Consider the following 22,033-nt stretch of genomic DNA (forward strand, 5'->3'; position numbering starts at 1 on the left):
AATCAAAATCTTAAACATAAACCTATAATATAGTCTGAAATATACAATGCAAAAACCAAAAGTGAGGGAGGAAATTTACCTTTAATTTGGTTTTATCCGCTTGTTGCATTTTCTTTCCAGATTTGTCCATTATATCTCTTGTTTTTTTTTTTATTAACAAGTGTGTTATGGATAGTCTGAAATTGGAAGAGTCTAGTTTTGATGTAATGAGTTTAAATTGGTCTATAAATATAAATGGGCCTCCCATTTGGATTAGTTCTGGTAAAAAAAAAAACCCCAAAAAAAGTAATGGGATAAAAAATTAATTTGGGTTGGATGAATTAACTATTCTAACTTGATTCAGTATTTTTAAATTCAACCCAACTCAATAAATAAATTAAAAATATAGAATATATTGGGCTGGATTGAATTGATGGGTTGGTTATAATTTATACAGCCCTAGCTATGGACACAATTTTTTTTTTTAGTAATGTTGCTGCATTTGCTGGAAAAAGAAAATAATTTGAATTAACATTCTCAAAGCTATAGTTTTTTTCAAGGTTATCAAATGCGGACCGGACCGGCCGGTTCAATCCGGTTTGATCAGAACCGGTCACAGTTCCGGGCCGGAGATAGTTCGGTTGTTAAATCTTTGAGAACCGTTTAAAACCGTTCAAACCGGCTGGTTCAACCACAAACCGGTTGACCCAGTACCGGTTATGCGGTTTGATTAGGTTTGATTTTAGACATGTTTACTTTAAAAAAAATATAAATTTTTACAAAGGTAGGATTCGAACCTTAGATCTTTAGCATGTAAACTTTAATGCTTACCACTACACTACCATTTAACTTATGTTTATAATTAACTATTTTTTTTTTTATTAGAACTAGGTGTGGAGGTAACAGAACAGAGAATCCCAACTAGGTTGGCACCCGCTGCGACCCTTATAATTAACTATTTAAGAATAAATAATAATGTTACAAGTTAAATAATTAAAATATGATTTAGTATTATTTTTCTATTTAGATAAATATCAATAAAAAAATTATTTTATTTTTTCAATATTAACAAAGTTTAATTAATATTTTTTTTTGAAGAAGTTTAATTAGTATTAAATTTTAAATATATACAAATAAATTTTAAAAATCTAATAAATTAAGATTGAAGTTGAATTATAAAATACATATCATATTTACATGTTAGTTATTAATAAAAATAATCACTATTAATTTTAAAAGTACATTTTTTAAATTTTTATATTTATTTGTTATGATATTAAATAAATATTATTAGTATAACTTTTATGAATACAGTTAATATTATACTATGTTATAAGATTAAATACGAATAGAATTATAATTTTCATATGATTTTTTAATACCGGTTAAACCTCGGTTGGACCCCGGTTAAACCTCAAACCCTTAACCCTTTGTCTTTTCCGGTTCTTTGACTGGTCCGGTTTTGACAACCATGATTTTTTTTATTATTATTTGAATTAACATTCAACCTAACCCAACCCACTCTAATTCCTTTGATTTGAATATTTGATGGGTTGGGTTGGTTTTAACAACCAATCTATAAATTATTTGTTTTAGTGGGCTGGGTTGGATTGTAATCCAAATATAAAAAAAAAATTATCCATTGTACACCTCTAAATCATACCTATCCCCCCTTCTAAACTTTCCAATTTCGAGTATGTTTCAAAATAATTCTTCCATCAATTCTGTCCCAATCCAAAGAATTGGGAATAAACAAATTACACACCTTCAAACCTTCTAATCCTTTGATCATCGAGATTTGCATATGGAAGTTTCTATCATCCCTAAGCTAAGGATCCCTCCAAACATTAACAGAATGCTCGTCTCCTATTTTCCACCGAATTAACCTCTCAACTTGTATAAATATAATTAATTAATCACTCGGTTACAAAACAAAAAAGTAAGTTACATGCGGAAGGTGTGTTGCACTCATCTTTGAAAAGTAAAACAGCTAAGGTCGGAATATGCGTTTATAATATTAGAGAATACAAGTTTTCCAGCTCAGCAAGTAAGAACTTTATTTTTTGGCTTAATGCTTCTTCAACCCCCTTAACTTGTCCAAATTTGTCATTTTACCCCTCCAACTCATCGAATGTCCTATTTACCCCCTTAACTCCATAAAAATGGTATTTCTCACTCCCTTAACTTGTCCAAATTTGTCATTTTACCCATTCTCAACTCATCGAATATCCTATTTACCCCCTTAAATCCATAAAAGTGGTATTTCTCACCACTTATGATCATATTTACCCTCTCAACTCCATAAAAATGGTATTTCTTATCCCTTTATAGTAGTAAAAAAAGTTGAAAAGAGAAAGAACGAATAAAAAATACAAATAACAAGAACATTAATATAAACAAGTTAAATACATTATATGTAGGGATAATGTACCAAAATAGGCCGATGATTTTTGGAGAAGTATCAATTTAGGTTCCACTTACAAAATAGCATAAATATAGGTTTAATGTTTAAAAAAAGTTGTCAATTTAGGCTTCGATAATGGATTGTAAGGGGATGAAAAATACCACTTTTATGGAGTTAAGGGGGTAAATAGAACATTCTATGAGTTGAGGGAAAAATGGACAAGTTGATGGGGTGAGAAATACCACTTTTATGGAGTTAATGGGGTAAATAGGACATTCGATGAGTTGAGGGGGTAAAATGACCAATTTGGACAAGTTAAGGGGGTTGGGGAAGCATTAGGCCTTATTTTTTAATATGTTTTAATCTCTTTTGTGAATTATGTAATAGCATTCTAAGACACATGTAACACATCTTCTGCATGCATCTTACTTTCTTACAACAACTCGATTATGTTTTAACATGTTGATGGAGCTATTAAAACATTTTGAGCAAGTTGAGAGGATTTTTCAAGTGGTCAATCAAATTTTTTTTCTTGACAAGTTTAGGAAGCAAATAATGTATTAAACCTTGTTTTTATATACAAAGTACTTAAATTGAAAATTATAAGCTAATAAAATATTCATTTAATTTCCACATAATTATACATGGTGACATTTGGTTAAAAATTCTCACAAAATTTATTACTATTTTTTTTTTTGTCTTGACTCACTACTAATTAATTATCATGGCGTGTCTAATTTCATCCGGAGAAATGGCCAAGTTATATATCCATCGGTCTAGGACAAATAATTCAGGGGCAATTTTATCCTTTTATTATTCATCAGGACGTTGCGAGAAAAACCGATGTATAACGGGCTAAGAATGTATGCATTCACGCATATTGTAGCTGGACAACGAGCTCGCAGTTGCAATGCCTGTTGGGAGCCAATTGAGCAAGAGAATGCTCCCTTTATAATATGATATACTAATATGAAGTTCTGAGAAGACATTATTATTATATTTCATTGAATACTACCTATCTAAAGTGGTACTTTGAAGGTTCCAAATGCGTCCATACTTAAGGTTGTACTTCTGCAAGGTAGCGAAGACCGAATCTAGGCCTGAAGCATTTTCTTCTACTGTCATACTCTTTACAATTATATCATCCGCATAAATTAAAAGAATAATACATTAGGACCATATCATACTCTTAAAATAATACATTCAATAAATCAAAAGAATGATGCATATTATCTCATTTGGGAGATAATCCGTTTAAAGAAAACAAGTGTACAAATGCATATTATCCTACAGATTGGTTTGCTATCCTTCGGCAAGCCAAACTCCTAAAAATCCACTCGAAGGATGATACGGAGGATTTGAAACCTAAATCTACCTTCAGATTGGTGTTAGCAAGCTCAATTCTCTGCTTTTATACGTTCTAAAGGGAAAGTATTGTCATGTTCTAAGAAGTAATTAGAACAAGTTAATTACTTAAATCTAATTGTTTTCTTTTTGTTTTTGAAGTGTTATTTACCTTTGCAACAGTTATAAATAGTACAGTTGTATGTACTGTAATTAATTCCATGTCAGCAATACTTTTTTCTTATTTAGACTCTCCATTTTTACAGCGTAACATATCACTCCTTCTGTTTCATATTAGATGTCTTTTTGGAGAGTTATATAGAAATTAAGGATATTAGAAAAAAAAACTTCGTTGTCGCTTATTTATTAATTCCACTATTTATTTATTATATAATAAGCCAATTATTTTAATTAATCTTCATAAACTCACGCTTTCTAGTACACATAAGATGATTTAATATGTATTGATCATATATATATATATAATATGACATGTAATATGAAATAAGAAAAAATCTCTAGAAAGACATTTAATATGAAACGGATGAAATAGATTTTATTAATGAAAGTTCTTCCTTCTACCCTCTACCCTCTATTTTCTATTAATATTTATCTGTTTCTCTCTTCTATTCTTATATTTTCTTTAAATTCTAATTTTGCCCTAATCCTTACTGTCAGGAATCTTAATCTGGACAAGGTGGCGAAAAATCAAAGAATAATTTAAATTTAATCTTATGGTTAGAATGAGAGAGGATTTAGGATCCACTTATAAAACAATGCAGTCTTAAGCCTGATGTTTACCAAACTGGGCAATTTCAAGCATCATTAGAAGATGAGTTTTTTTTTCATATTCTAGTCATCCTCCGCTCTTCGGTACTCAGACAACTCCATAAGGCTTGAGATTACACATCTTCTATTAATGAAAACAAGAAACACATCTTTCATTAATGAAATTTATAATTACACTGTAAAATAAACGTTAGATTTAATATTTCATTGTTCTGTACGTGAAAATTAAATATGCTCTTCTTCAATAACTATAGGCTAAATTATGCCTTAACCTGCCAAAATTTAAGTAGATGAGCTAAAATGACAAATCATGCCCCAAGTATATGGGTAAATGGGTAAATATAACAAATTCATGGGATGATGATTAAATTTGCCTTATTGTAAAAACTGGTGCAATGTTATTCTTTTATAATACTCCAATTTATTTTTTGGCTTAATATATATGTTGCTCCTATAGTTCAAGACAACTAACTACTATTTTTATCCAGTTACATTTAATAAACTTATATTATTGTCCAAATGCATCTAATAATTCCAAAACTTGAATTGCTCCCTAAAGAGTTCTTATAATTTTGTCTCTTTGACATTTCTTTTTGACACATGGAGAACACTTTGACACAAGGTATAACGTGTCTTTCATTTTTTATATCCAACAAATTCTATTGAGAAATATATGGTTATTAAATACAATTTAACAAAAAAAATCATTTGAAAATGAAGAGTTAAAGTTTTAGATCAAATAGAGAAAGGGAACAGATTTATTAGTCCTTATTCTTTTCTTTATATTTAAAATTCCTAAAGAAAATGAAAAATTGAGTTAAAATTTCCACCATTAGCAGAAATATTACACCATTTTATATAATAAAGGTAAAATTGACATTCCTCTGTTGGGCTTTTAGAGACTAATAGATAGGCCCAACTGAAGTGATGGGTCCAACTGTAGCGATCCTTTTTTTTGGATGATTAGGGTTTCTTGAGGAGCATAAATGTAAGCTCTTTCTCTGTAATCCGGATCTCTTTCGTTATAGTGAAATATCCTGGCTTAGTAGTGCCCCAGACGTAGTCATTCATATTGAGTGGCGAACTGGGTAAATAATTCTTGTGTGTTTGCTTGTTCTTCGTTTATCGTAATTGCATTTATTCCTAACATTCTCAATAATCTTTTGAGACAAATTTGACCCATATCCCATAAGAAATATATCTATCATTTATTGTTGTTGTTACGGTTTGCTGTTGGAAAAAAGTAGAGCCACACGTTTAAAACTCTTAATTTTAAAGTGAAAAGGCAAACACAAACAAACACCTGCTCAAAACAATTCTCTTTTTATAATGCCCACATAATATTTCCCCCAATTCATAAACAACTAATGTGATATAAAATTGATTGCCAATTAAAGAAAATATATAATACAAAAATTAAGCATCATGAATGGATAAATGAGAATACTGTTGGTTCCAATGAGATAAATGGTATTAAAATGAAAATAAAACAAAAAGATAAAATGAAGAATGTTGTGATATATTTAAATGTTAAGAGATAAAAAGTGAAGTAAAAGAGTATTGGGTTAAAAAAGAGGAGTCATGGCTTGTGAAGGTATCTTCCAGCAAGCAAAGCAGCTTCCATAACAATAGAAATAACTTCAATAACTTGATCAGCTTGGCACATGTTTCCCTTGAAAGTAACCCCATTTGTGTTTTTGAATTTTGTCATGCAGTTTATGAAGTTTTGGCTGCATTCTTGGCTTAGATAATCATCTGTATGTATCAGGCACACCACCCCATGTTACTTTCATTCAATTTTCTTGTCTGTTCTAATTATTAGATACATCCAAACCTCACTCAACACAAAACAAATAACAAATTGGGCCTGTAGTTGTCCTTTTTTTATAATTCCTATCCCAAATTATGTGTTTACTTATTTTTATACTTTGATGACACCGACAAAATAATTCTCAATAATTATGACAAAACTACAATTGAATGTGCACAATTCAAATTAAAAAGAACACATGGATTCCCCAATCAAAACAATTATTATAGCAGATTATATGTTTAAACAAAAATTATAACTTTGTTTAAAGTTTTGAACATAACAACATTAACTCGATTTTTTTTGGAATGTTGGTAAGACGTGCACATAAGAAAAAGGTTGATTTTGAAGACCTTTTACACATTTTTCTCCCTAAATTTGTTGACATTGGTATGTTTGATTAGGATGTTGTTTCCTATTCCCTTCATTCCTTTATATAAGTCATTGTAATAAATTAGTTTTTTTTTTTAAATATAAATCATTATAGAATTCCAAAAACTTTTTTGGTCCAAATATTAAATTTTTTTGTATTGATAAATGTGTTTTTTAATATTCCAATGCTTATTCCTCAATAGTCATATGAGAGAGAATTTTTTTAGTTAACCAATATATTCTTAATTTATGTGAAATACTATGAAATGATTTATATTCAGGAATGGAGAAAGTATTTATATTTGTAGTTAGCTACTCAAGCCCATAACCTCTAATTTAGATGTACCCAATTGAGCTATACTCTTTTTGATTCCACTATCGTTAAATTGTTTATAAATATAACTTTTCAAATCTTAAAGATTGAAATTAATCATTTTTATGAGTCAAAAAAAAAGAAATTAATCATTTTTAAATAACAAGAGTTACAACTATTTTTTTTAATCAAATATCAGAGGAGAGGAATGGTTATAATGAAAAGCATAGAATAGAATTGAAAAAAAAATATTAATTTTAATAAAGAAATGTAAATACTTTTTTAGGGAAAGTACAAATAAAAATGTCCATAGTTTTAACTATTTGCAAATAGAGAAATGTATTATTTTTTTGTTACAAAAAAACATATTACACAGTTAGTAACACAAATGATTTATCTAACTTCGTTTGATACATAATCAAGTCAACACGACATGTAATTAAAAGTTAATATTTTATTGTGTCATGTTAGTAGAATCAATTTCATCGTGTGATGCAAACAAAATCAACAAATCATCGATCATCAAATACCGAAACAGTTGATCAAATTTCCATCTTTGCTAACTCTCTGAATCACATTTTTTTCTTATAAAAAGATATTACATTCATCTATTTGAAACATCTATGAACCCACTTTTTTTTTTTTTTTTTTAATTTCCCCTATTTTTAACATTAAATCTCAAAAGAGTAATTGTAATTAACCCTATTAGAAATGTCTAAATTCAGCTCAAATAAATTTGATCAAGTATTTGCAAAGAGATACCTTTTGTTATTTAAGATATTTTTGGTAATTCGTGAAATTATGAATCAAGCAAACACAGCAACAATAATCATCAAACAACCATAGAATCTACCTATTTCCCATTTTGCACAACTTAATATCGAATCAATATTATTTTTACCTTTCCTACTTCAATTATCTCTAATGATCCAATTAGTACTAAAATTGAAGAATCATGACTTTTCTGGCACTAATTGATCGTTTGTGATTGAAGAGAAAGTTGCTTCTCAATATATGCATTCAACTCCAAACTACTTCAGTAAAATGTGAATCCACAGAATTCAATGTTGGCATATCTATCTATTCTTAAAAAAAAAAAAAAACTGAAATATAGCGACGAAATGAGATTAAAATCGATGAAGAAGAGAAAGAGATGAAGTGAAACTCACTGTTCTTAGCTTGAACACAGGCGTCATGTTTCATACAACAAGCATCAAGTCCATCACAAGGTTTCTCGCCTGGACATCCGCTGTATAAAAGCCCGCAATACTTTCCATATCTCAAAAATGGCGGCACTGCAATTAATAAATTAAACACAATCAAAATCCCCAATCCTTGATAATCAATCACAATATCCAAACAAACAAACAATTAGATCGATATGATTTCGCACCTGAACAGAACTCGGATTCGCATTTCCTACTGCATTCTTTACTCTAAACAAAACAAAATCGACGAAAAAGACAAATCAATTGAAGACATTATTGACTGAGTTATCTGAATATAAAGACGGAAGGGGGGAAACGAACCACAGCAATGGCGGAATCAGTAGTTTGAACACCGATGTTAAGGGCATGGACGGAGAAAGAGGAAAAGGCAAGGGCAAAAGCGGAAGAAGCTAGAAAAATGAAAAACGCCATTGTTTTGCGTTTGAGAGAGAATTGGAGATTGTTTTGGCGAAAGATTTGGGTATGGGTAAGAGTGAAAAAGTGTGAGGAAGGAAACAAGGAACGTTGAGGTTTGTCTTGTAGTAGCTCGTGACTCGTTTTTGGCATGTACCTCCTTCCTTTCCCTCTTCTTCACGCCATTTAAACACCACATTTTCAATTTTATTATTCTTTTATGGGCAAAGTGTCCAAATTACCACTATATGTTCAATTGTTAATTCCTCGTTAGATATAGATTTATTAAATTTAAAATTTAAGATGCTTTGAATTTTCATCCTAAGATTTTAATAAGTCTAGATTTAATGGTTTTAATCATATTGACCTTAATGAGTATGTAGTATTTAGTCATTAACTGTTAGATCTAGACTTATTAGAATCCTAAAGTGGAGATTCAAAACATCCTAAGGGTGTTGTTATTTACCGCTCCCTACTGGACAATTTTGTTTTTTCATATTTTTCTTTCAAAAACTATGAATGGTTTTTTTCTTCCGATCAAAATTGAAATTCTGAAAATAATTGATGAGTTACAATCCGAGAACCCGGGAAATAGATGATTACGAGTCGGAGAAATTGGACAAGGTACATTTGGCGAGGCGGTTTCCGTGACCGCCTAGGAGAAATAACGTATATTTTCACGAAAAATATACCTCGTCCAATTTCTCTGATTTGTAACCATCTATTTCCGAGGTTCTCGGATTGTAACTCATCAATTATTTTCAGTATTTCGGTTTTGATCGGAAAAGAGAAACCATTTACAGTTTTTGAAAGAAGAATATGAAAATGTTTTCCCCACAATTACACGGGAACTAATTGAAAGGGATCAACGTAGAGAAAGTGCCAGATAGAGGAAGAGCTAGAGAATACTTCTCAATCAATACCACCCTCAAGAAACAGAGCAGGCTGATCGAAAACGACAGGGGAAGCAGAGTTTTAATGAGTAGTAACTCGCTCCACGAACCAAAGCTAGAAGAATATGGAGTAAGAACGTGGGTAGTTCAAGAACATGGGCAATCCGCAATGAAGCAGAGCTCTTTGCGCAAAAGGAGTTAACTAGAGAAACGTGGGTACCACAGTTACCAGGATCACAAGGCCATCATATTTAAAGAAGAGAAAAAGTAAGGAGAAGGGATCCAACTCAAACCAATTCAACCAAATGAAATCAAATCAAACCAAATCCTAATGGAATTCAAACAATTCTCACGTTACGGACTCTAGCTATTCTGCAGCCTTAGTTTGTTCATTCGAATTTAACTTTCAAATTTGTAAGCTCTAGCTCTAGTCTTTCAGTTTTTATCAACAAAGCCATTCCAATACAATCCAAACAATGTTTCTCTCTTTGAATTCTCTCTTTTTGCAACATCTTATTAGTGTAATCATAATCAATCTTCTAGATTCCACTACGAACTTTAAGCATTTTATGTCCTCTAAGCTTTTCTACACTTTCGTTTGATTAGAAGTTAGATCTTAGCTCTTAGTTCTTTTTGTAGTTTTTTGACAAAGCAATTGGTACGCTCGCAATCCGATCCAATCCATACAAAAAGGCATGAAACAGAAAATGACAAAATTGTCCAATACGCGGCGGTAACTAGTAATTTGGAGCGGTAAAAAACAATTCACTTAAAAAAATGTGAGAATTGAAAACATATATTTTTTAACAAAAAAATATATATTGATATCTATTATTTATCAGCAACAGCAACAGTAAATAAATATCTAATAGATAAATGAAATAACAATTGAACTAAATTAACTTAGGTAAAAAGCATCATTAGACCCCTGATCTTTCATTTTTTTTTTTTTTGTTTATTAAGCCCTTGATCTTTTATTTTTTGTCACCCTTTATGACAAAAAAAAAATAATTTTGAACATAAAATTCGGTTAACTGACTGTTATTCATTGCAACTGCATTCGAAATTTGTAAGTAGTTTTGGATGTGTAATGTGGTTGTAGGAAAACTGTTAAAATCTTAATTCAAACTGTAAAAAAAATTAATAATTTCAAATATAGATGAAGTTTATAACGTATTTTTAACAGAATTTTATATTCAAAATTACTTTTTTTTTGTCATAAAGGCCGTAATGAGACCAAAAATAAATGATAAGATGCTTAATGTATCCAAATAAAAGATAAAGGGCTTAAAAGGGCGGTCCGGTCGCACTACGCGTCCCCGCTGAGTGAGGGTCCGGGGAGGGGTCCCACCACAAGGGTGTATTGGGGGCAAGCCTTCCCCTGCCAATTTATTTGGCAAGAGGCCGCTCCTAAGACTCGAACTCGTGACCTCTTGGTCACACGACAACAAAGATAAAGGGTTTAATGAACTAAAAAATGAAAGATATGCTAATTATATTTTTTGCCATTAACTTCATCTTCATTGTGTCTTGATCCCAAAATATTAGAGGTATTTTTATCCCTTATGAGAAAAAGAGAGGTAGTTGTGGGGTCGAAATCTTGTGAAGATGACATATTTCCTCTCCTAACTAAATTCCTAACATGAATCAAGTTTTGAAACACAAGTTAAGGATTGTAATTAGCATTTCTTGTTATTTAATTTTCAACGTTTTCTTTCAATTATCATTTCCTAATCTTACTCACACTTTCCTCAAAACTACTACTTTTTGCTTCATATTCTCATATATTGTTGTTATTCATTAATTATTCAATAATTAACTACCTATTTGGCTTAATTGTATATTCTAAGAAATTAAGAACCCTTTTGGCAAGTTTAGGATCACTTAACAAAACAAGTGCTAGATGACACCATGATCAAACTTAAAGAGGATTTCAACTTTACAAAATACTAATCTTTAAAAGGAAATAACTAGCAATTACAAAAACACAATTACATAATAATATGTAATTATATACATGTGATTTGCTTATTTATTTAATTCCATGAGAGGGAGAAATTGACAAATATTTCTATATTAAGTATTACAAGATCATAAAACCAACTCACCAAATTTCAACGATGCAATGCAGAGTGAGTTTGTCAGAATATATCTTAAATTTGATACGGAAGGGGGTTACATCTATTGAGAATAAAATAAGACTCGACTAAAATGATTTGGTCATGTAAGAAGAAAAGCGTTTGATGCGCCAGTTAAAATGATTGAAGAATAGAAAAGTAATGCAATGGTGATTGATATTATGTGTTTGTGAAAATCATCTTATTCGAACATTTCGGCAATTAATGTTTATATAATATTATGATGAAATCTAAAGATTTCTAATAGTATTTATAGCTAAATTTTGTAACTCTCACCACTCATGACTTCCTATAATCACTACCCATGAATCCATAATTTAATTTTAGGAAAATTTACATATAAATTCACTTTTAAAAAACTATCTGCAATTATGTCAAATAATGATTTTGAATTATGTCAAACTAGTAAAATCAGTACTTTTAATATATTTTAAGGATTATAATTGATAAATTAGGGTCTAGAATTTTTAAATTATAGTGTAAAATCATAATATATAGAAAATAATGAAATATTAAGAATTAATTTTGGCGATATGACTTAGTTGTAAGTACTTAATTATGATATTCATGTATTTGACCCTTAATTTTACAGATTTAAAGCAAGAACATGGGTTTAATGGAGTTTGAGGGCTGGAAATTCGAATTTGCAAACTAAGCCACGTTTTTGTGATGATTTGTCTTTTTCAACTGATCATATCTCACCCAGTTCGACTCTTTTTTTACTCTACAAATACTCTCCGGCTTCGTCTCAATTAATATAGATGTAGAATTCTGCATAGTTGTAGCAAGATCCTTTTGTTTGGTGCTCCAAAAAATAGGTTTTTGAGGGCTAACATGGTGTTGAAAAATATGAGTTGGTTTTTTTTCTTATAAACAGTAATTATGTTGCGTGGACCATGTCCACTCACACAGCGGCGCGTGGGGCCCATGCGCCACCTTCTAGAGGGTTTTTGGAGTTCGTACTTTTTTCGGTGGGGGTTTTGAAGTGCTAGAAAAACGTTGGTGGGGTCAAAATTCACATAGGAGGAACTCAAAATTCAATACCCAAATCATCTTTAACCTTAAGTCAAAAATTCAAAATTTTACAGAAAATTCTAGATTCAAATGGTGAATTTCGATTAGTCATATCTCTCTCAATTTTCATCTGAATTCAGTGTATAATGTACCAAATTAAAGATATACATGTTCTCTTTCCAACTTCACAAAAAAAAAATGGGATTATGAGCTATATAATAGAAGTTATGAGCATTTAAATTCTATTGGTTTAACATACCATTAAAAAAATTTAAAATTTTACTGAAAATTCCAAATTCAAAGGGTCAACTTCGACTAGTCATATCTCTCTCAATTTTCATCTGAATCCAATGTATAATATACCAAATTAAATATCTACATGTCCTCTTTCCAACAACACAAAGCACTGGATTCCGAGCAGTATACTATAAGTTATGTGCATTTAAAGTTTACTGGTTCAACATGACATTAAAAAATTCAAATTTTACAGAAAATTCTAGATTCAAATAGTCAACTTCGATTGGTTATATATCTCTCAATTTTCATCATAATTTAGTGTATAAAATACCGAATTAAAGATCTATATATCCTCTTTCCAAAGACACACGAAAATCTAGATTATGAGCACTAAACTAGATGTTATGCGCATTTGAAGTTTACTGGTTCAACATACTATTAAATTCGAAAATTCATCCATAAATTTCCAACTTGTTTTCTAATTGCTATAAATTTGATTCTAACCTTGCTTTGATAACAATTGAATAACTATTCGGTGATTAACACACAATTAATCATGTCTAAGATCATGTTACATTAAAGATAAATTAATGAACTATGTAAAGGTTTCTACGGTGTACTTACCTATTGTAGAATTCCCAAATAAAAATCCGATTTGCAATCACGAAGAAGGAAATCTGAGAGTTTAGAGAAAAAGATTATTGTTTCTTTGTTTTACACAGAGAATGTGAGAAAGACGTATTTCTTTTTTACAAAGTATCTTTCCATTCAATCTCTTCCTATTTATAATATGATAAACAGATCGGGTTTGAATTTGGTCGGATCCCATCAAGAATGAATCACCCGAAATATCCAACATTAACGAATGACATCTTTTTCATTATCAACATTGTGATGATTCTACTATTTATGCTCCTCCCTAATATTTGTTTAGACATGAAAAATATTTATTTGATCCCTGAGTGCTTGAGAATATTATTTTTTAATCCATTTTTCGCATCTAATAGTAAATTAATTATAATATTCAAATTAGGAAGTCTTCAATTACAAAAAGGTTAAAGTGCAAAAATACCCCTAACATTTTATGTTAAAAGTAATTTTGCCTTTAATGTCTAAACTGGTGCAAATTTATCCTTAACGTTGGAAGTCAAGAGCAATTTTATCCCTAACGTTGATAAATTGAGTCAATTTGAGAAATAATTCATCAAACTATCTTCTCAGTCATGAATTTTATCATCTACACTTTACACGTGTATCATTTTATCAGTAACAAATCGCATGCATATGTTTGGATGTGAAAAAAATTCAAAAAATTCACCGAATTTATAAATATTAATCTCCAATTCTATTATTAAATTTTAAAAAACACGAAATCTTTTTTTAGAATGAATTATTATGCAATTGGTGCAGAATAAGGAACAAAAATATCTGTGTTTTATAATAGTGTCTCAAATTGACCCAATTTATCAACGTTAGTGGTAAATTTGCTCTTGGCTTCCGACGTTAAGGGTAAATTGCAAAATTTTAAACACTAAAAATGAAATTGCTCTTGACCCAAAATATTAAAGGTATTTTTGCACCTTAAACCTACAAATTTTTTTTTAATAAAGATATGTCAAATAAATTGTATTGTCAACCTATAGATTTAAACTAAAATTAAAGTGGGTTTTGGGCCCGTTAAGGATAAAGTTGTTATGGGCTCTATTAAAAAAAATCAATTGTCTCCAAACTAATTGTTATGCGCTCTATTAAAGTGCAAAAATACCCCTAACGTTTTATGTATCATTTCTATTAAATTTTGGCAAAAATTATCTCGAGGCTCATGATCTTTTGTATAACATTGAGCCTTTGTCTTTTATATTTGGGCGTCAGTAGCACTTCCATAACTCGAGAAAATATGTGAGATAAAGCCTTTGTCTAGCGTGCGTGACTCATCTTTCTTGACACCTCGAGACCGGTTATTCGACACGTTGATGAGTGAGAAATAAGAGATCGAAGATAGAGAAAAGAGAGATTGAGGAAAGAGAGAAAAGAGTGAATGTCTATCAGGGATTGGTTAAAGTATAGAAAAATAAAAATAAAATGGTAATTAATTTATTAATCCTTATATTTTGACAAAACGCACTATTTAATCTCTGTATTTTTAAAAACACATGATAAAGTCCTTAACCTTTTTCTCGATGACATATATATATACATAATTATAGTTTAGAAGGTTCGGTGTAGGGCTGGACAAAATATACCCAACACAATTTTTTCTGGAATTCCAGACCTCTGAAATTTTTGAACTTTCAGATTTCTAGAATTTCAAAAAATTCTAGAACTTCAAAAATTATTAAATTCTGAAAATTTTGGAACTTGAATTTTAAAATTTTTGAAATTTTAAAATTCCAGAATCTGGAAATTCTAGAATTCCAGAATCCGGAAATTCTAGAATTTCAAAAAATTTAGAATTTTGAAAATTCTAGAATTTCAAAAATTCTGAAATGCTAGAATCTGGAAATTCTGAAATTCCAGAATTTGAAATTTTTAGAATTTCTGGAATTTCAGAAATGCTAAAATTCCAGAAATTCTGAAATTCTGGAAATTCTGGATTTTTGAAAATTCTGGAATTTCAAAAATTTTAGAATTCCAGAACTTTTAATCTTTATATCTTTATATTTTATTATATTTGAGATTTGTTGTTCAATAAAATAAAAAGAACAAAATAATATTTTAAACCACATAGTATCAATTTAACTTTTTTACTATTTAACCTATACTACTTGAGATTAAAAAAAAAATAGTAAAGAAACAAAATAAGTTTGAACCCACTGTAACTCACACAATCCATCTAACCCACCTAAAAAAATTTATTGCAAGCTATATAACCCACTATAACCCATTCAACCCATGAAATAGTATCCTTACATGGGTTGGGTAAAAATCTAATTGTAACCCACCCAACCTAAGTTTTAACACCCCTATTAGATATAAGCGGTGAAATTATGCATGCACCGCAATGTTTGGGTAAAAGTAAATTATTTCGTACATTAATAAATCTGAATTTCATCCCAAAATTTATTAATTAAATAGAATTGTAGAATGTAAAAGCATACTAATATCATTAGACTTAAAAAACTTAAATTTGAATTGGTCAAAAAAATTATTACAATTATTATGTCTAAAAATAAAATATGAGCATAAATTACAAATACATATAATAGACAAAAAAAAAAAAAAAAAACTTCCACATATTTTCAAGGCAGGCACGGATTAGTGAGAAATTCTACTATGGTTCCGGTCCATTGGACCTTACCAATAGAAACGTGACAATTGTGTATTTTTTTCCCTTACATCAATCATCTCTCAATGAGGTAGCATGATTCCCTTTTTTCATTGGTTGGGTTCATTACACCCGATCCACTGTAGAAGTTCTCCGAATTAAAGCAAAAGGTAGAAACACCAATGCACCTCGTTTTTTTTTTCACCTCAAAACCTAAATATAAATCTAAATTCTTTTTTTACAATTATAAAGTGTTTGATTATTATTAAAAAAAATCAGCTAATATCGGGTTAAATACTTATATAGAGTATTTTAAGGAAATTATTCTCAGCCTTATGATGTAAAACATAATATTTCATCAAAAATAACAAACAGTAAACAATAACGGCAAACAATAGCAACGTAACTTATCTTTATTTTCGTGTTTTGTTTATTTTTTGACGAAAATTAAAAAAAAAAACACATGTAAAAGAGATAACATTATTATTTAATTTTGTACAAAAATTTGCATTAATTATTATTGTAAGAAAGAGAAGGGTAATATTGATTATTATTATGCATATAATTCCAGAAATAAGCAGGATCAAAATTATGATCACACACAGGCTGCTGCTGTAGATCAGAAGCAATATCATCCGTTAGATCAACCCCATCTCCCATCACCATCATCATCTCTAAATCATCATCCACTACACTATTTCTCTCAACCACAGGATATTCCTGCTGCTGAGTCACACTCTGATCATAACCGTTAAAATTATTCCCAAACCCAGCCGCCATAGTTGAAGCTTCATGATTAGTACTGTGATCATTCTGTACACTAACTCTACCCAATTGGAAATTCAAGTTAACCGGACCTTTCTGGCACCCAAGTAATGAACTTGAACCAGTGGTTCCTCTGTTGCTACGGGGACAGCCGGTGAATTGTTGCACCAAGGCTCTGAAATTGGTGGTGTTTGCATTGAGAAGAGTTGCTGGTGTTCTTTTAGAGGATCTTGATCTTCTTTTAATTGGCTTTGAGGAAGGATATGTTTGGTGTGTGGTTGAAGAGTTTGATTCAGAAGAAGCCATGGATGAGAATCCAATTGAAGAAGATGAAGAGAAAGGTTGAGAAAACCATTCATGGTCATTGGAGAAGTTGGTGGGTAGAGTTTCATTCATGTTGGCTTTGTGGGTTATGGAAAGGAAGAAACTTTAGGTTGTTCTACTTATATAGGGGTTTGGATAATATTGGGGATTTTAGTGTATTATAAATTTGGGGAAAGAAAAGTAGGGAAAAACATTGTATGTGGTGATGTGTCACTGTTATAATGTCTCAAATAAGACTATATATATATATATGATTGGACGGCTACTGTTGAGGAGAAATATAACTCATTAGTTCACGTGTGATGAAGACATCTTATCACTAGACCCGAGTCCGGAACAACGAGGAGCCACCCGGGAGAACCCACTCAAGGAGAGCAAGGAACAACCCAAGCCAGAGGGCACGCGGGGCGTGCCCAACCGAACGCAAGGCGTGGGAATGGTGGTCTTGGATGAAAAGCCATACCAGTTAGTGACGCGGGGCGCATCCCTCACCACACGGGGCGTAGTGAACCACATCAAGCAAGAAAACGTCCAGGAGAGCAAACACGCGGGACGCAACCCTTGGGCGCCTCGCGTAGGTTCCAGTCCGGAGATCCACCAAGTTCAGGAGCCCCATGACGCGGGGCGTAATCCGCAGGACGCCTCGCGTACTGAGCTCGAGCCAGTCTCCCCAAGTTCAGGAGCACATCTACGCGGGGCGTAACCCCGAGACGCGGGGCATGTTTTGACCTGGAGAATACTTCCCCTCCAAGTTCTCACCTTGAGGGGACCATTTCTGTGACACTCTATTTACTGTTTTGCCATTGTGACTTAATTACTAAACTTCCCCTTCCCTATTATACCCTTATGGCCATGTGTTAACCAAAACCCTATTCATAGGCTTTTGGGTCTTTTGCTTTGTTTTGTGGGAGAGTATTTAAACCCCCATGTTTTGTAATGTTCTCAACTTTTGATGAATTAAACTTATAGCCTCCTTTGAGAGCTTGGATTTCATATCCATTGGGTTAACTCAACCTTCAAGTTTAGCTTGAGAAGATTGAATTCTTTGTGGATTTACGATTAAAATCCTCAGTCGATTTCACCCTACATCAGTTGGTATCAGAGCCGAGTCGTTTTCCTTGACCGGAGACTTCTTCTCGGAGATGGTTCAACCACGTATCACCACCGAAGCCATTGGAACCCAAGAACAAAGGTTTGAGGCACTAGAATCAAGCTTGAAGGCCATAAATGACAAGATGAGTGAGTTGGAAGAAAGACAAGAAACGGAACGAAGAGAAAGGCGTCTTGATACGGAGAGGCTTATTCTTGAGTTTCGGAATAGCCACATCCAACCCGCCGGAGAACCTCACCGGAGACAAGAGGAGCAAACCCGCCATCTACTTGAAAGGCAACCAACACCACCACCACGGATCACCTATGCACCCCAAGCAATGGACCCTCGGGTTCAAGAGGTAAGGCGGACTAATCCCGTAACCATTAGAAACGTGGATAATGATAGTGATGGGGATTTATTTGGTGATTATGACATGCCTAGGATTGCTAGGAATATGGGGATTAGGATTGATGATAATGCCATGAATGGTAGGCCTAGACATGATGTGCATGTGAATGATGTTGTTGGTCCCGCGCATGTGCGTGTCGGGAATATGGATATTGTGCATAATGATGTTGTAGGTGGTTACGAAAGGGGGAATGTGGGTTTGAATGACCCGTATGAGGGCCGAGGTAATGAGAGGGGCGGATATGGAGGCGGACCAAATGTGAGAATGGGGTATGGAGGAAATTTTGATAGAGATGATGCCTTCAAGTTGAAAGTGGACTTACCGTCATTCGGGGGAGAACTTGACATAGAGGGTTTCCTCGATTGGTTGCTTGAGGTAGAACGGTTCTTTGACTATGCGGGAATACCGGAAGACCGGAAGGTTCGGTTAGTAGCTTACCGGTTGAAAGGAGGAGCTTCAGTTTGGTGGGATAACATGAAGGAGGGAAGAAGAAGAGGAGGAAGGGAACCGATTAGGTCTTGGTTAAGGATGAAGTCGATGTTGCGGGAGAGGTTTCTACCACCCGACTATGAACAGTATATCTACAGTTCCTACTGGAATTGTTCTCAAGGTGCTAGAAGTGTGCACGAGTACACCTCGGAGTTCTTGCGGCTGTCGGCAAGGGCTAATTTGTCGGAAACCGAGAGCCAAAAGACTTCAAGGTATCTTGAAGGGTTAAGGTACAACATCCAAGATCGGATTGGAACACAAATGGTGATTCGGGTGCAAGATGCCCGTAATTTAGCATTGAAGGCCGAGGCACAGTTGAGCTTGAGGGGTCGAGAAGGTTATAGGAGGACCGGGGCCGAGAGTACCTATGGAGGGAGAGGAGCTCCCAAGGGGATCGATAAGGGTAAAGGAATCGCAAGTTCAAGCGATTCCAAGGCGCCAAGTACGGGAAAGGCACCAAGTGGAGATGTGAGGCCTTTTAAGGCGACACAACCCCCTAGGGGCAACAACCCTTATGCTAAGCCGGCTCCATTCAAGTGTTTCCGATGCAATGAGCCGGGCCACCGTTCCAACGAGTGCCCCAAGAGAAGAAGTGCCAACATGGTTGAGCGGTATGAGGACGACGAGGACTATGATGACGAGGGGGATGTTTGTTGTGTTCCCGTTGAGGATGAGTATGGGGAAGAGTATGATGGGGACCACGCCATACACGTAGTGAGGAGGCTCCTAGTCTCAAGTCGAGTAGCTTCGGATCAACGACACCAATTGTTCCGAACCCGATGTCTAGTGCAAGGAGTGAAGTGCAATGTGATCATCGATAGTGGGAGTCAAGAGAACATTATTAGTGATACCGCAGCCAAGAGATTTGGATTGGAGCTTGAGGCGCACCCTAGTCCGTATAGTGTGGGGTGGATCAAGGATGTCGGAGCAATGAAAGTCACTCAAAGATGTAAGGTCCCTCTTGAGATAGGGGAGTACCGGGATGAGGTTTATTGTGATGTGGTGGAGATGGATGCTTGTCACTTACTGTTGGGGCGTCCGTGGCAATTGATAGAGACGCCACCCACGCCGGGAGAAAGAACACTTATCGTTTTATGAAGGACGGCATCAGATATGTACTAACACCTCTATCGGGGGAGCCCAAAGACAAAGGGAAGTCTACCTTGATCGTCTGCCCAACTCACAAGGCGTTTATTAACGAGTGTGAGGAAAGCCAAATGGTTTATGTAGTGATGGTGAAGACGAGCACACCGGCGGGAAGGATGGGAAGTGAAAATGAAGAGGTTCCGGAGGAAGTGGGGAGATTACTCAATGAATTCCGAGATGTCTTCCCGGATGAATTACCGGATGGGTTACCACCCCTACGGGACATCCAACACCACATTGATCTAGTGCCGGGAGCTAGCTTGCCTAGTCTTCCCCACTACCGGATGAGTCCCAAGGAGAGTGAGGTAATGAAGGAAAAGGTGGACGAACTGATTAAAATGGGGTATGTTAGGGAAAGCATGAGCCCATGTGCGGTGTCGGCCTTGTTGACACCCAAAAAGGATGGGTTGTGGAGGATGTGTGTGGACAGTCGAGCCATCAACAAGATTACCATTCGGTACAAATTCCCGATTCCCCGACTTGAGATATGCTCGATCAGTTGAGTGGTTCCAAGGTCTTTTCGAAGATCGACTTGAGGAGCGGGTATCACCAAATCCGAATCAAGGCGGGAGATGAGTGGAAGACGGCGTTTAAGACGCGTGACGGGCTATATGAGTGGTTAGTGATGCCATTCGGGATGACCAATGCACCGAGTACTTTCATGAGATTGATGAACCAAGTGTTGCGTCCGGTGCTTGGGAAGTTTTTGGTGGTCTACTTTGATGATATCCTCATCCATAGTAAGACACTAGAAGAGCATGTGGAGCACTTGAGGACCGTATTAACCTTGCTCCGGGAAAACCAACTCTTTGCCAACACTAAGAAGTGTGACTTTGTGATGGAGAGCTTGGTGTTCCTTGGGTATGTGGTCAGTGGGAGTGGGATTCGAGTGGATGAAGAGAAGGTGAGGGCTGTCCGGGAATGGCCGACTCCGAAGACAGTTGGGGATATTAGGAGTTTCCATGGGTTGGCTACGTTCTATAGGCGGTTCATCCGAAATTTCAGCGCTATCGTGGCTCCTATGACCGAATGCTTGAAGAAGGGTAGAGGTTTCAAGTGGGAAGATGAGCAAGAGAACAGTTTTGCTTTGATTAAGGAGAAGCTAAGTACCGCTCCGGTGTTAGCTTTTCCAGACTTCGAGAAGCTCTTCGAGGTTGAGTGTGATGCTAGTGGAGTTGGAGTTGGGGGAGTGTTAATGCAAGAAAAGAGGCCCATAGCGTATTTCAGCGAGAAGTTATGTGACTCAAGGCAGAAATGGGCCAATTATGATAAGGAGTTCTATGCGGTAGTGCGGGCTCTCAAGACGTGGGAGCACTACCTTATTGGGAAGGAGTTCATGTTGTACACCGACCACCAAGCCCTTAAGTACTTGGGGAGTCAAAAGCAAATACGGAGCTCCATGCATGCTAGGTGGTCCGCATTTGTGGATAAGTTTCCTTATCGACTTCTCCACAAATCGGGTCAACAGAATAAGGTGGCGGATGCTTTGAGCCGGAGGATTGCACTTATGAAGACCGTGGCCTTGGAGTTAACAGATTTTGAGCACATCAAGGGAGAATACGAAGATGACGCAGACTTTGGTATTGAGTGGGAGAAGTGTAGAAGGGGCACCGAAGAGGGAGGATAT

General features: G+C 34.1%; 1 protein-coding gene across 1 annotated transcript; it reads right to left on the minus strand.

Moving 5' to 3' along the window:
- Positions 1–5,820: 5,820 nt before the first annotated feature.
- Positions 5,821–8,788, minus strand: LOC136205416 (phospholipase A2-alpha). Its single transcript, XM_065996006.1, has 4 exons — positions 8,541–8,788; positions 8,405–8,447; positions 8,181–8,306; positions 5,821–6,271 (listed from the first exon to the last, which is right to left on the minus strand). Exons 1-4 carry the CDS (start codon positions 8,784–8,786, stop codon positions 6,096–6,098), a joined length of 591 nt encoding a protein of 196 aa, XP_065852078.1. The 5' UTR covers positions 8,787–8,788; the 3' UTR covers positions 5,821–6,095.
- Positions 8,789–22,033: the final 13,245 nt, after the last annotated feature.

This window comes from Euphorbia lathyris, chromosome 9 (genome assembly GCF_963576675.1).
Source record: "Euphorbia lathyris chromosome 9, ddEupLath1.1, whole genome shotgun sequence".
In the NCBI taxonomy this organism is placed as follows: Eukaryota; Viridiplantae; Streptophyta; class Magnoliopsida; order Malpighiales; family Euphorbiaceae; genus Euphorbia; species Euphorbia lathyris.

What these genes read in the sequence shown, in the direction of transcription:
- LOC136205416 (XM_065996006.1), bottom strand. Translation starts at nt 8,786, where the DNA reads ATGCCAAAAACGAGTCACGAGCTACTACAAGACAAACCTCAACGTTCC. An exon ending in CTGATTCCGCCATTGCTGTG is followed by an intron (nt 8,448 to 8,540) that starts GTTCGTTTCCCC and finishes TGTTTTGTTTAG; the next exon opens with AGTAAAGAATGCAGTAGGAA. An exon ending in CGAATCCGAGTTCTGTTCAG is followed by an intron (nt 8,307 to 8,404) that starts GTGCGAAATCAT and finishes TATTAATTGCAG; the next exon opens with TGCCGCCATTTTTGAGATAT.